The following is a 15254-nucleotide window of genomic DNA, read 5'->3' as shown; positions in this document are numbered from 1 at the left end:
ATGTTTGCCTTGCCAACTATCAAACTGCATTATGGGAATGTCACAGCATTGTGGAGAGTAGCCGTAGACAACAGCCCACTACAGAACTGACTGTTTCTGTTGCTACTGTTGTTTTGTCTTCAGCTGGTTTAAGATTAGCTTGGTCTTACTAGCTTCAAATACATATTGTATTGTTATTAAAATGTGGTTAACTATTTAACTAACTATCTAACAGTATACTGAAAGCAGCAGGCTGGTCTATCAAACTGCCCCAAACCTTTAACGAGGCAGTGAAATATAGTGTCAAACAACACAGGACTTTCACCCAGGAGACCGGGGATCGTGTCCCGCGTGTCACGTTTCCTAAACCCAACCGTCGCTTTCTTCTTTTCCTAAATCCAACTGTCCAAAAAGCGATTGTGCGTCATGATAACATGCCAAAATGGCATACGAATTTGCGTGTCATACATATGCCACTTATTGAGATCAGTCTGCAACCGGTCAGCTGTATACGGCGTAGACATACACGTAGACATAGACATTGTTCTGTATAAACCCCCCCCTCCCCCTCATGTTTATCTTGCTCCCCCATTCTAGTTTGACAATTTCTGTATCTACCTTAATCTTAGCCCCCACCCTACTTCTCTATCTCCCTCCTCCCGCTCCTTTCCCCCTCTCTAAAACACCCTAGGAATAAGTCGATAAGGCACAGCATCTGTGTAGCGCTTCCAGTCCTTGCCATACTTGCTGCCGCAGCGGTGCTCATCGCGAATACAGCGGTGGACCAGCAGGATGGTCATGTAAACTATGTAGAAGTATGGGAGTATGTGGCCAAAGCCACAGGCGGCGCAGTAGGCCAGCGAACCCATCAGGTCACCGGTGTAGTTGAGGTGGCGGGCCACTCCCCAGAAACCTGAGGTCATGAGCTTGCTGCGATGAACGCCGCCGTCTGTGGAGCGGTACGAGCACTCGATGTACGCTGGCTTCCGGCCCCAGATGGAGCAGGAGCCCTCGGTGCGCCGGAACAGGTCCTTCTGGTGGTTGGTGGAGCGGAAGATGTAATACCCGACCAGGCCGAGCAACAGGACAGCCAGGGCGTGGGCGTTGGAGAGCTGGACTGGTTGGTACACCAGGTACAGACCCTGAACAGCCAAAACACACACATTTACTGCTGAAATGAACCTAATATTTGAATGTCCCTGCCAGACTGTGCATAGACTAAAATACACTCACACATTCTATTCATTATATTTATAAATATATATACACAGTGTATAATTTAATCAGACACAATTGGATAGCAAAAGTTGCAATAATTATTATGTGGATGGCAAATATTTGATAGACGATGCCATGTAGACACAGATAATTTAACTTCAGTACAGATTAGCACTGATGTTTTGCATTGTGATATATTACTCTACTACTTTTTAAAATCCACACAGCTATTAAAACAGGTATTTACACATGATGCTGTTAAGGAGCATTTAGGATGTAAGTTCATATTTATGACATATTTAATACTGTGTGTGTAACCATGCATATGTGTTACCTGCAGTGTGTAGAGGTACGGCAGCCAGACACAGTCTCCCCAGCCCAGATACCATCCAAAGTGGTCATGGCAGATATCAATGGTCTTCAGGTACCACGCCTCATTCCAGAAGAAATCCAACACATAAATGGCCTACAACAACAACAACAAAAAACACCCCATTTTTGGGGTGGTATCACTTTTTACTCAAACTGCGCTTTCAGAGTCGAGACCTTTAAACTTGATGATGAACATTTATGTTTAATAGGGCTGTTTATCCACACTGACCTCCTGATTCAATTACATTACATGTCATTTAGCTGATGCTTTTATCCAAAGCGACTTACAATTGCTATATATATCTGAGGTCACACACCTCTGGAGCAACTAGGGGTTAAGTGCCTTGCTGAGGGACACATTGGTTGATGTATCACAGTGGGAATCAAACCCAGGTCTCCCACATCAAAGGCATGTGTCTTATCCACTGTGCCATCACCACCCTCCTTTTCTCTCCATGAAGGACTTTAATTATCTAAGAGTGTATGGCTGCAGCCTGGAGACCTCATGTCCCATGCTCCTCCCGTCTCACGCTACTCCCGTCTCATGCTCCTCCCGTATCATGCCTGGGCATGTCCAACGGTAAATTCAGATGTTCAGAATACGAAATCGTGAAAAAATGTAATAAATCACGCCCGCACATATAAACACAAAACTGCTTTGCTAGCTCCATCGTGTTGTAACTAAGACATCTGCTGAAAAAATAATGTTATTCTTTAGCATGATTGCCTTACTGTTTAGTTCAATCTATTTCAGTTTCCATTTGATTCGATTCAATTCACAACGTGACATCATGACTTTGCGTAAACATACACGCCACTTTCTAAAGCCAAGTGGCGTGTTATCTGTACGCATTCTGAGCTATCCGCGTGTATGTCTACGCCGTATTGAGAATGAGGACATACGTCATGGTAGCTTGCTGTCACGTGACGATTTGGGAGGTGTCTGAGCCCGCCCACCATTTTGGGATCCTACGCTATCGGTTGCCAGGGGCAACAGTGTAAGAGCGACACAGAGACGGAGCAGGAAAGACGGCTCGAGGAATTAGCATCATGGCGAACGGGTTGGGTTTAGGAAAAGAAGAACGGGATGGTTGGGTTTAGGAAACGTGACATTTTGCAACACTTCTGCATCCACAGGATCAGCACACAGATTTGCGCAGGTCATCAACAGATACTGGTTTAAAATACACCCTTCTTCCCGCTTACCTGCAGCACGTTGACCAGGATCATGGAGTTGGTGACGTGGCCGTACAGTTCTTGCTGCTTGGCCATGTAGGACAGATTGATAAGAGTCCAGGCTACGATGCCGGGCCGACCGTTGAAGAAAAGCTTGAAGTCAAACCACTTGCCGATGCGTGGGTTGAACTCGATGCCCATCATGTAGTTGTAGAAGATGTTCCCTGTGAACTTGCTGCAGAATCATGAAAAAGGGTGGAAATAAAACAGGTTGATACAGTTGTGTAATAATACCTAAGCCCATAACTAGTCTACCTTTTAAGATATTATAAGCCCTGATAGACCGAGAACACCTTTCTGCTGTAGAAATCTGCTCCGACAACTTGTCGCCGTGTACCGTGTGTATCAGTACTCACCAGTCCTCAGCGTTAGTGGGGAAGAGGTAGGCCTTTATGAAAGCGAAGCTGGACACAGCGTAGCCCAGTATGTTAGCACACCACATCAGGGGGATCCAGTTGTCGAAGATGATGGTGGGAGAAAACCAGTGGAAATACTGGGCATTGGCATACCACAGAGCATGAGTGATCAGCCAACACTGCAGCCCATTGACCTCATACTTGTTAATCAGGCCTACAGTAGTGAGAGTGGAGGAAACACAGGAGGTTGGACTTTAAAAGATACTATCTGGTTTGATAATGAATGTCAAGTAAGTGTTTTAAATGGGGATTAAATGTTTTGTTACAAAATTCTATCATCATTGAGTCCGATTGGTGTAACACTGGACCTCTTAATTAAAGGGAAAGTTTGCTGTTTTTCAACCGGCTTTGAGTCGCTGCAGCACGGGCAGTACATGCAGATGAACGGAGGCCAGACACCCTCCATGCCAAGTGGAGCCAAAACATCTCCATCGCCGCCTGGTGGCCGGCTGCAGCTGTAGGTCATAAATCCTGCCTCCTCAATGCTAGCAGATGGGACATTGGCCAAACTAAAATAATCCAATTACATGTCAAATAATTGTTCCAAAGATGGTTAAATGTCAAATAGAATTTTCCCAAAGATGGTTTCTGTCATTTGAGGTAGTTCTGATCACGCTGATGTTTTTTTTTTGTTGATAAATTTGATTTTTATTAGTTATTTGATGCTACAAAACGGGGTGGAAAGGCATGATTGACAGCTGCGATTGACTCGCGATTGGTTGGGCTGGTGTATTATGCCTACCGTCCTTTTCACTACTCTGGACTTTGGCTCCAAAATTACAAGATGGTGGCGCCTGTATCCTGGACATTTTGGCTTCACTTTTGTACAGTGGGAGGAAGTGGAAACGCGTCACCCATCTTTTTGGAACATTCTGTGCTCCATGTCGCCAGCGCCCGGAGCTCCCCGCTCACCCGTTGGCAAAAGTTCGCCGGATGATGCATTTGCAGAGCCAGTTGGAAATCGACAAAGTTTCCCTTTAAACAAATGATATGGACGGTTGAGCGTGGGTTTGTGTGGTAATTACCAGCAGGAGTTCGTGCTCCGTCCTGCACTCCACCAACATAGCCAGGAATAAACTTATGAGTAACATCAGGAACACACATGTACAGGAACACCTAAGGGACAACACAACTTGTTTTAACATTTGCCAAGCCGGTTTGGCAAGAGCTGAAGACAATGGACAAGTTAAATGCAAAATTCTTCCACTTTACTCTTCCTTTTCCTACCTGGAAGGCCACCCAGATGGCATATATCTTGGCAGCTGACCAGGTGAAGGAGGGTGCCCGGGCCCAGATGGAGAGCAGCGTGGTCTCTCCGTGGTACAACTCCAACAGAGGCTGGCTGATGGAGCACTGGTACTGATCACAGGCCATCACGAAGAAGAAGACAATGAAAGGGGCAAAGCAAAGGAGGCCAATCACACTGCTCAAGGAAAACCAGTCCACCTCCCTGAGACAGAATCACATACAGATACAGCATGAGGGCAGTTGAAAATGATAGCACATTCAAGCTGCGATTGGGGATATTATGTATTTTATGGACAACCAATATTTTCACATTCACTAAATCTGTACTGTGTGAGGTCCTAATGTTTCAGATATTACTAGAAAACCAAATTAAGTGTTAGAAAGATAAGACCACAACATTGAAACAACACAAAAAAAAACATTTAAAGAAAAGTTTGGTGCTGCCAATAAATTCCTCTTCAAGAATGAGAAAGTTTCTTTTTAATTTTCATGTATGACTTGAAAACAAAAGAATCTCGCATATGTCTTGACAGCTGATACAGTATGTCTATTCCAAGTCTATTAATAATAATAATACTACATTTTATTTATATAGCGCTTTTTAAAGTACTTAAAGACACTTGACAATAAAACCAGCAACTAACAGCAGCTGAAATGTACAAAGTGATATTATTAGAGGATGAAGGCTAAAGAGGTAGACTAGGTTTTGATAAGAGATTTGAATGTGTCCATGGCCCTAATGGTCACGGATAACACACGTAACTACTAGGGGTGCATGATTCAGAAAATGTCACGATTCGATTCAATATTGATTTTTAGGCTCAAGATTTGATTCAGAATCGATTTTCGATTCAAAAACGATTCTCGATTCAAAAAACGATTCACAGTATGTAAATGTAGTTACTTTTCCCATGTCATTGCAGTAGACATACAATTTAAAAATAGGAATCGGTTTTTGGAATTCTATGAATCGATTTTGAATCGGTATATCGGTGAATCGGCTTGAATTGCGATACGAATGTGAATCGATTTTTTTGCACACCCCTAGTAACTACTTGTGATGGCGAGATGAAGCCTCATGAAGCATTGAAGCTTTCCAGTAAAAGAGTTCATTTCTCGAGGCTTCATTGCTCACAGTACCACCTGTTGGTCAAAGAGTGTTAAACAGGGAGATCTATTACAGAGGGTCTATGTCAGGGGGGTCAAACTCAGTTTCACAAAGGGCCACACTGGAAAATAAGAATCACATCAAGGGCCAGACTTTTAGTTTATTCACATGCTTTTATTTCATCAAAAAAGTCAAGGATCTTTGACTGTATTATTGCATGTCTCACTTACAGTTTGGTCAAAATAAAGACCCAAAAAAGTCAGCAATGAAGTAACTTAGCCAAGCGACAAATAAGGTCGGGAATAAACGGCGGGGAAAAAACGGCGGAAAACGGGCCAAAAGCGTCGGCAAAAGTGACAAAAACTTCAGAAAAAGCGACAAAACATTGAAAAAGCTACAAAAAAATAGGTGAGCCAAAATGTATTGTGAACCTAAATTGATATGCAGGCCGGATTTGGCCCACGGGCCTTGCGTTTGCCACATTTGGTCTATGTGATCTGTTTTTGACTGTATTTTATACAGACTTGGTATAGACTTAGAAATAAGAATGAAGAAAAAATAAATGTTCACGTACCCCATGTATTTCAATATAGTGTGTCTTTTCTGGTGGTGTACAATAATTAACATAACTGTACAATAAAACGGATTTCCTCGAGAGGAATGCTGCTATCAAACGTGTGTAAATCAGTCCTTTTGGTCATAATATTATAATAGCAGGAGGGGCAATATTAGTATTCTAAAACTGGAAAGTGCCAGTGCTTTAACCGGGCAGAGGACAGTGAATGTACTTGTGTGGATTATAGATGTATAATTAGAGCTGGGCAATATATCAATATTATATCGATATCGTGACATGAGACTAGATATCGTCTTAGATTTTGGATATCGTAATATCGTAATATGGCATAAGTGTTGTCTTTTCCTGGTTTTAAAGGCTGTATTACAGTAAAGTGATGTCATTTTCTGAACTTACCAGACTGTTATAACTGTTCTATTATTTGCCTTTACACATTTAGTCATTATATCCACATTACTGATGATTATTTATCAAACATCTCATTGTGTAAATACTTTGTGAAAGCACCAACAGTCAACACTACAATATCGTTGCGGTATCGATATCGAGGTATTTGGTCAAAAATATGCCGATATTTGATTTTCTCCATATCGCCCAGCCCTGTGTATAATAAAACCGTGTAGATTCAAACCACTTCATAAACCAGTCAGTCACGCAGCGAGGCTTCGGATGTCATCAATGACGTCATTTGTCTAAAATGATACAAGCCTCGATATGCACTTCACGGGAAAATCCCGGGATTTCACGACACACGCTTCGAAGCCTCTGCACAGAACGTAACATCACTAGTAACGACAGTGATTGTGTTCTGAGTGCTGCCAAATCGCGAGTGACTCAATACTGTGCCTGAACGCATCCTGTGTGGACACAGCACTGCTGAGTCGATCACTTAGCAAGTGGTCGAAAATGTTGTTAACAGATACTGTGTTTTATAAGATTATTTTGTGAGTCTTGGCTTGAAGGCAAGTTTAACTTTGTGATTAACTTGTGAAGTGTATTAGATGACAAAATGGCCCTTTAGCAACCTGTGAGATAACATCAACTCACCATGCTCTCCCCCACTGTGCTGGCTGCTCCCCCTGTTCAGATGCTTTCCCATTGGCACGGTGCTGGGTTCGTCTCCTGGTGGCCTCCATGGCCACTGCATCATTCATTTCTGGTGAAGGATTAAGGTTATCAGGTTAAGATCAGGCAATATGCAGTGGCATACACCAAATACACAACCAATACCCAATAATACACCTATGAACAGGATACAATCTTTTTGTGTGAACTCCTTTAACAAATGAACCAAAGTGAACGCGCCATGACAGGTGAAAATAGGGCTGGGCAATATTTCAATATTATATCGATATCGTGATATGAGACTAGATATCGTCTTAGATTTTGATGAATTGTAATATCGTTACATGGTAAGTTTAGGCTTTTCCTGGTTTCAAAGGCTGCATTACAGTAAAGTGATGTCATTTTCTAAACTTACCAGACTGCCAGACTTACTAGCTGTTCTATAATTTGCCTTTAACCACTTATTCATTATATCCACATTATGATGGTTATTTATCTAAAATCTAAATGTGGAAGATGTTTTGTGAAAGCACCAATTGTCAACCTTACAATATCGTTGCAATATCGACATTGAGGTGTTTGGTCAAAAATATCGTGATATTTGATTTTCTCCGTATCGCCCAGCCCTAGGTGAAAACATGTAACGTTTAAAAAACAGTTTTGTTCCACAAACCAAATAGTAATAAACAGATAATGAGTTAATGGGGGGGATTAAAGTTCATGTCCATGGAGATAACATGTCCATGTGACATAACACACAGGGCCTTGAGTAGAGGTTAGGAAGCTCTGCATTCACTGTTGCCACCATTTTTATTCAACTGAAATTAAAATGTTGTTCTCTGTGACTGCAAACCTCCCTCTCTCTTACACACACACACACACACACACACACACACACACACACACACACACAAGCACCATTTCCACCAGTAGCAACACATACTCACATACTCACATCTTTTTACTTATGCACCCACCTACACAACTGAACTTACTGATTACACACCCCACTGCTGTTAGTTGAAGGTTCCTCTTATGTTAACATTTAAACTAATAAATAATGTGCTAATTGGCTTGATAAAAGCTATCTTATACAGCAGGCTCTGGATAAACTGTTATGTGAACAACCTTATTATATATTATTTACATTATTATAACATTGTTATTTTTTACTGCAAACCTCTCTCTCGCTCTTTCTCTCTCTCTCTCTCTCTCTCTCTCTCTCTCTTTTGCACACGCACACACACACACACACACACACACACACACACACACACACACACACACACACACACACACACACACACTCTTCTGGAGCAAAGGTAATACCAGGTCGGCAGGAACTAGAACTACATAGTATACTATAACTATACCGTGTTGTCTCTCTGTTTTGTCCAACATGTCCATGTTACGCATATTTTTTTCAGCAGCTTCATGAAATAAGTGAGGACGGAAAGGGGGGGGGGGGGTTGACGTTGTATAACGTCAACAAAGGCGAAAGCTTACAGTCTGTTTTTAATATGTTCAATAACATTTCATTTTAGCCCTTGTTGTCTCTTGCACGTGCCTACTCTGACGCTAAATTACTATGAACTTAGTTACCTCGAATTATTACAGTTAACGACCAGGCTATCCTTTGCATCCTGAACGATGCCCCTTGTAGCATAACATGATTGACATTATGGACGTTAAATGTAACGTTAACACACGTTAAACCGGATTATAATCCCGTTACAGATGCTCTATTGTATCGTAGCTCACTCACCCGTAGATAAAAGACAGAAGAGGGGAAGGCAGGCTGCTCGTCTCTTGTTTCCTCCCGGGCCAGGTGCTGGTTATCACGCAACCGCTGGGCAAAACTCACCGTAGGACCAGAGACTCCGCCCATAACGCGACTACATAATACAATTCAACCAATGGTATCCGTGCAAAGGCGGGCCTGCGAAGTGAACCGGCTTCTCATTGGGCAATTCTAACTGGAGCCACCAGCACCTGACACATTCGCCAGTGGTTGAATGGTTTAGCCAGAGTAAACGAGGAACTGACATCATTATGAAATAGCTGTCATTATCTTCGTTGTGTGGCCAAACACTGGCCTTTGACATCCTAGATTTTTAATAAATTGTTTTATTACTATAATACCAATGATGCATGCATAAAGAGATTAACAGCCAACTTTTGCTTAGGTAGTATTCTTCATACTGTTTCTCCTTCATGCATAAATACCACCAAGATGTTTGGCTGTGTCTTGTTTCTAGGAAATATATATTTGAAACAAGTAGGCTATTAGGCCTATGTCATCTTAAATAGCAAAACCACTCACGTTAAAAAAAGAAATCAAACATGTCAAAATTTAATTTCCTACTTGGACAGAAGTGTTTGAGACTAAATATAGCGTGTGTACTGCATATGTATTAACAACCAAGACTATATTGCAGTTAAACAATAGTATCTATGCTAGCAACTAATATTTGGTCGGTCTAATCTTTAATACATTCAAATACATAGTCCTATGGTGTTACAGTTACCTTAAGTTTCCCTTCTTGACAAGGTGTTTTTGGTTATACAATATTTTTTTCATCCTGCCCTGCCCTAAAGTCTGCCATACTTGTAATATAAGTGGTACTGGGTATCCAGGTGCACTTACATAAACTAACCACTAGAGGGTAGTATTCAGCTGTGGCATGAAAAGGTATCTGCTTAAAATGACAAACGTTACAGTTGCTGTCCAGACTGAATGGACAAAAGTCATCAAAGCCTGTACAAGGCCATAGCACCAGTACCTGGCCACATGGGGGGAAGTGCACAGTTGAATTGTTTGTATATTTCCAGCCTCTTCAAACCAATCGAACCAACTGTTCTAGATCAGGCACTGCACATACCTTGCTCTTCATGTATGATTAGAGCAGCCTCTGAACTCTGTTCATTGTGCTGGGAGAACTTTGCAGGGAGTTGGTTCTCCCAGCTAAATCTGCATTGCCTCTGAGACGTTTTTGAAGTGCAGAACATTTCCTCTTGCCAGCCTCCACCACAGTAAATATATCAAGTAGCTCGCTGGTTTTGACTGTCATGATGCCATGGATGGAGGCTGATGTCTGGACAGAGCTGTGCCACCTATGTGTGATCTGTCTGGACTATTTTACTGATCTCCCTCCAGGCAGCGTATCCACTGTGAAATATATGATTCAGTGGGAACCAGAGTCCGAGTAGATCCTCTAATGATGGACTCTTGGGCCAAGCCTGCAAAAAACAAACAGCAGAAGAAAACCACCAGCAAGAGACAATGAAATGTACATGTTAATCTTCTATAAGACCTTAGCCTCGTGTATAGGTCAAAGAAAAAAATGACAGAAAGGAGAAGAGAATCCTGTTTATTTTTACTGTATGTCCACTTTTGAAATGTGTGGAAATGTGAACAGTTTATTAGAGGTACTGTATTTTCTCGGCACTTCTAGCTCTGATATTGGGAGTGGGGATACATTCCTGTCTCATTCCTTGATTTTTGCGCCACGTTAGACATTCCACCATCATATTATCCCCTTACATGTAATCAGCACCAAACACACTCCTTCTGGAACTCTTCAGCACTCTGCTGGTGAGGATTGTAGCTGTGTGCTCTTTGGACAGTATCCAAATGGTTTTGAGTTTATTTCAGTAATGTCAGGAGGATATTGCTAATTTCTTAAACTGAGATAAGACAAAAGAATGCTGTCCTGATTTGGTTCTTCTCCAGGTCTGCTGGTTTCCTGCAGAAGAACTCCTCCTGCAGCATCTTCTTGCATCGTCAAATGACCTCCATCTTTCTCTTTCTTTTACTGCTCTTTCAAACATTCTCCTATGTTTACTAATCTCCTTCCCGTTTCCCTCTGCGACTCCCCTTGCTTTTCTTTTCGAGCACTTTTCTCCGTCTGTGTTTCTACAGTCCTTATTCTGTTTCCCTCTTTTCATTCCTCTCTTCTATACTCTTTGATCAGATGCCTTGTTGCTATGCTGTATCCAGACAGTATGATGTATCTGGGCCAAGCAGCAGACATCACTGCTTCACAATGTGTCTGAGACATAGAAGATGTTTTGGGCTGTTGCTACCTTTTGTTACCTCGTGAAATTTGATGTAAAAAATGCAGCAGTTTGCTCTCAGGGAGCTCATTGCCAGAAATCCCAGAATGGAATGTGTCAGAATTTATAACATTTGCAAAATGTGTCCCATATTTCAATTTACCGCTCACTAGTAAGCTATTATAGTGTATAGAGCAAATGCCAAGTGATTCTTTATAGAATCAGAATAGCAGCCATATTCACATACAAATATAGATCAGTTATTTTGTCTTGTCCTGACAGGGAACTCATGGGTTAAACTAATAACATGAAAGTGTCCCCCAGTAGGCCATCACAGTGAGCCAGCATGCCCGACACCAGGGCCCTGGAAGGAGCTACAATAAATGGAATGCAGTAGTTATTAATGCTATTATTCACATACGTGCTTTTCCTACTATGTGAAAATGTCTGCAATTAAAAGCCATGTTAAGATGTGCTTTCCGCAGGTCGTAAATGCTTTCTGCAGTCAGAGGTGAAAGGTTTTGGGTTTAGTAAATTAGTACAGTATGTATGTGGCCTTTATCACACTTAAATGCAGTATAGATTTGTATAATGGTAGTAAATCAGAAAAAAAAAACCTGTACATCCCGTATAGATTCAAGAACAAGTCTACTTTCTGAAATGTAGGGCCACTAGTGAGGAAAGTGTGCAGGTAAGGTACATTTTAAACATGGGTGTTGATCAAAACACAAGCTGTAGAATGGAATACTATAACGCTAAATATGTGCATTATGTTTTTCTGTGCCTTACAATGAAATTGCCACACATACATATATGTCTGTTTTTTGTGACAGGCAGGACTCTATTCCAGTACAGTTCTTGGGTTCCAACAAGAATGGGTTAATACAAAAGAATAGCACGTTATTACCAAGTCCAGGGAGGACTGTGTGTGTGCATATTTGTGTGATCAATATAAAAAAGAGCAGGCGGTTGTGTGTGTGTGTGTGTGTGTGTGTGTGTGTGTGTGTGTGTGTGTGTGCATGCATAGCACACATGTAGGTGGGAGGGCAGGTTGCCTGACAAATTTTATCCTAATCAGCTCCCCTGGGAGAGTGCATGTGTGTCTGTATGCATAACAGCGTGTGTATGCACGTACAATATTCTGAATTTATGAATATCGTGCATACATGTGCTACTAGGATTGTGCATGTTCGTGTGTGCGTGTGTGCGTGTGTGTGTTCCTTTGTTGGTGTTTGAGTGTCTTATGAATACGAGGCCCTGCTGTATCAGAGACGCAGTGCAACATGGCTCTTAAATAATTTACTACAAATGAAAGTGAAAATTTAATGAGAGCAGATCCTCTCTCCTGTTGTCCTGATGTAGATGTCCTCCTCCCCTCTCCTCTCCTGCCTAGTTAGCCTCACCAGCTTTGTAATCCAAAATTAAAAGTCAACTAAATGTGTCGACGTTTGCCTAGATTTTAAACAGAATTTGTTGCCATTCAATAATCTCCCCTCCTCAGAATAGGTGTTAGCGTTGAGGCCCTGGCGATAGAGAAATGTGAAACGGCCTGCTGAGAGTTTGATGTATGGGTAAAGCATTTATCAGAGACTGATGACAGGTCTCAGCTGATACATTTTGCTGCTGTGTTTCTGATTGCAGTCACATCTTTCCGATTGGAATTAAACATTTTGATGTTGTGACGTTGCTGTTGTCCTTTCTTTTCACAGGTTATCTGCCTTCTCCAACTGACCTCTGAGGTTTTACACTGTACACGTCAGTCAGTGAAAGTCTTACCCCTAGATTCATCATTATACAATATCAGTTGAAGCTTACTAAGAGCAGTGTAGTTACCGAAACAAATGAGTAGTACATGTAATTTGTTAAAGATAGTGTAGAATTATGCCATTCAAAGAATGTGAATTGTTTTCCTCAATGCTTTTTTTATAAATAATCACAGTTGTTTGCCTTGGTTATGTGTCAACTGGACCAAGAATAACAGGATCATGTCATGGGAAATTCATATTTACTTGCACAGTACAAAAATGAATCTCATGCATAAAAAGGAGGGGACCCAATTCACCCAGTGACCCCATTAACTAAATACATGTAAAATAGTTGTTGTAACATTTTCATCCTTATTAGATATACATACATGTTCATAATACTTTTACAAAATACAACACAGGCCACTTTATGTACTGCATGTTATAAAATATGTGTTTTGTAGAAAAATATGAACTGGAAGTAATTTGTGTGAGACTATATTGACAGGAAGTAATGAAACAAAAACACAGAGCATCTCATGGGACGTACAGAAAGCAGCCCAGATGGGCATCACGATGAGTCCCTTCACAATGATTTATTTACAGAAATTCAAACTGTGAGGACATTTAATTACAGCTCAGGATGTTTGTGGAAAAGTGTGTCATATAAGTACAGATTATCATTTCTTTTTATTTAGAGAACACAGCTACGCAGTAAGCCTGGTTTGTGTTGGGTTTCAGGAAGGAGGACAAGACAGATGAAGACAGTTTATCGAAACAATTGGTGATTTAGTACTGAATAACTAAGGTAGTGGGAGTGCAGGATGTTTTTTCTGCCCTCAGCGTATTATATATATATATATATATATATATATATATATATATATATATATATATATCCTATGTGCTATTAGCGCAGCCAACCCTATATGTAGCTGAAGGTAATTTGTCTCAAGACAATAACATGCATTTACAGTGTACTGTATTTTCCTTTCATGTGAAGAGAAAGGTTAAAAGTTTAAGGAGGACCACATGTAGCATTTCCCCATGTCCAAGAACTGACCTGGAAGCCGTGGTGGGTTCATTTCCTGGTTTGTGAATAAATAAAATAACTGCAACCTAGCGAGAGACAACCCTCAGTAGTCCATGTTACTTTTAATGTCATGAATGGACTTGGATAGCTGGCTCTTGTGCCTACGGGGCATGTCATGAGGAGAATTAGACCAACACAATAACTGAACTAACACACTGTTTTTAGATGCCTGGAGCATCAACGGAAACAAGCACACAGTAAAGTACATTGTGGCAAAAGTCAATTAAAATAAAGTCTGTTAAAGATGTATTTCTCCTCTGAGCTAGGGCTGGGTGCAACCACTACACTGGCAGGTTGATCATTTCTGCTATCATCATTGCTTTTTTCTCTAATCTCAAAAAAAAAAAAAAAACGTGTGTCAATTAACAATAAGGCAACATTACTGGTAACAATCTCTGTAGCTGCTTCCTGTAGCTGCTTCACAAAATCTTCCCACCAGTCTAATATGAGTCATCACTGGACAATATTCTGCACTATGCATATTTATTTATTTATTACTCTGTTTTACCTCCAACTGTGCAATATGTCATTACTATTCATCCGCACCTTACTCATCTGTATATCTGTGTTTATATACTGTCTGTTTATATAAGGATGTTTATTGTGTAAATATGGTTGTTTTATTACTATTATTATTATAACTAATTCTATTTTTTCTATTTCTTATACTTTATGTCAACTTAATGTGTATTTGTGTTATTCTGATGTGTGTCATTTTTTTTCTTTTGAGCTGCTGTAGCACAGGAATTTCCCCAATGTGGGATTAATAAAGTCTATTTTATCTTATTTTATCTCTTATCTTGTCAACCATTCAAGACTTGTATTGTTAAGCAGCTACAGCCTCTCCAGTCAACATGATGTTAGTCTATATCCACGACGTTCCACTTCTCGGATTGCTCCATTGCCACCGGCAATTCTGGCGGATGTCTCTCTTTTTGGCCGGATGTCCATTACCTTCCGCTTTCTTTGTGTTGGCATTCTAACCTCTGGTGGATTTCTGAGGACTATGGTTAACTGCTCCTCAGATCTCTGCAGGGTAAATCCAGACAGCTAGCTAGACTATCTGTCCAATCTGAGTTTTCTGTTGCACAACTAAAACAACTTTTCAACGCACACATGTTCCACCAAAACAAGTTCCTTC

The 15254-nt window shown here is 41.0% G+C and overlaps 1 protein-coding gene across 1 annotated transcript; it reads right to left on the bottom strand.

The window, feature by feature from the left end:
* Positions 1–584: 584 nt before the first annotated feature.
* Positions 585–9097, bottom strand: dhcr7 (7-dehydrocholesterol reductase). Its single transcript, XM_031290704.2, has 8 exons — positions 8985–9097; positions 7202–7310; positions 4449–4671; positions 4247–4337; positions 3162–3375; positions 2776–2980; positions 1532–1663; positions 585–1121 (listed from the first exon to the last, which is right to left on the bottom strand). Exons 2-8 carry the CDS (start codon positions 7306–7308, stop codon positions 657–659), a joined length of 1437 nt encoding a protein of 478 aa, XP_031146564.1. The 5' UTR covers positions 7309–7310; positions 8985–9097; the 3' UTR covers positions 585–656.
* Positions 9098–15254: the final 6157 nt, after the last annotated feature.

This window comes from Sander lucioperca, chromosome 3 (assembly GCF_008315115.2).
Source record: "Sander lucioperca isolate FBNREF2018 chromosome 3, SLUC_FBN_1.2, whole genome shotgun sequence".
Lineage (NCBI taxonomy): Eukaryota > Metazoa > Chordata > Actinopteri > Perciformes > Percidae > Sander > Sander lucioperca.
The sequence above is the reverse complement of the archived record's forward strand: the minus strand, read 5'-3'. Positions and strand labels throughout refer to the sequence as shown.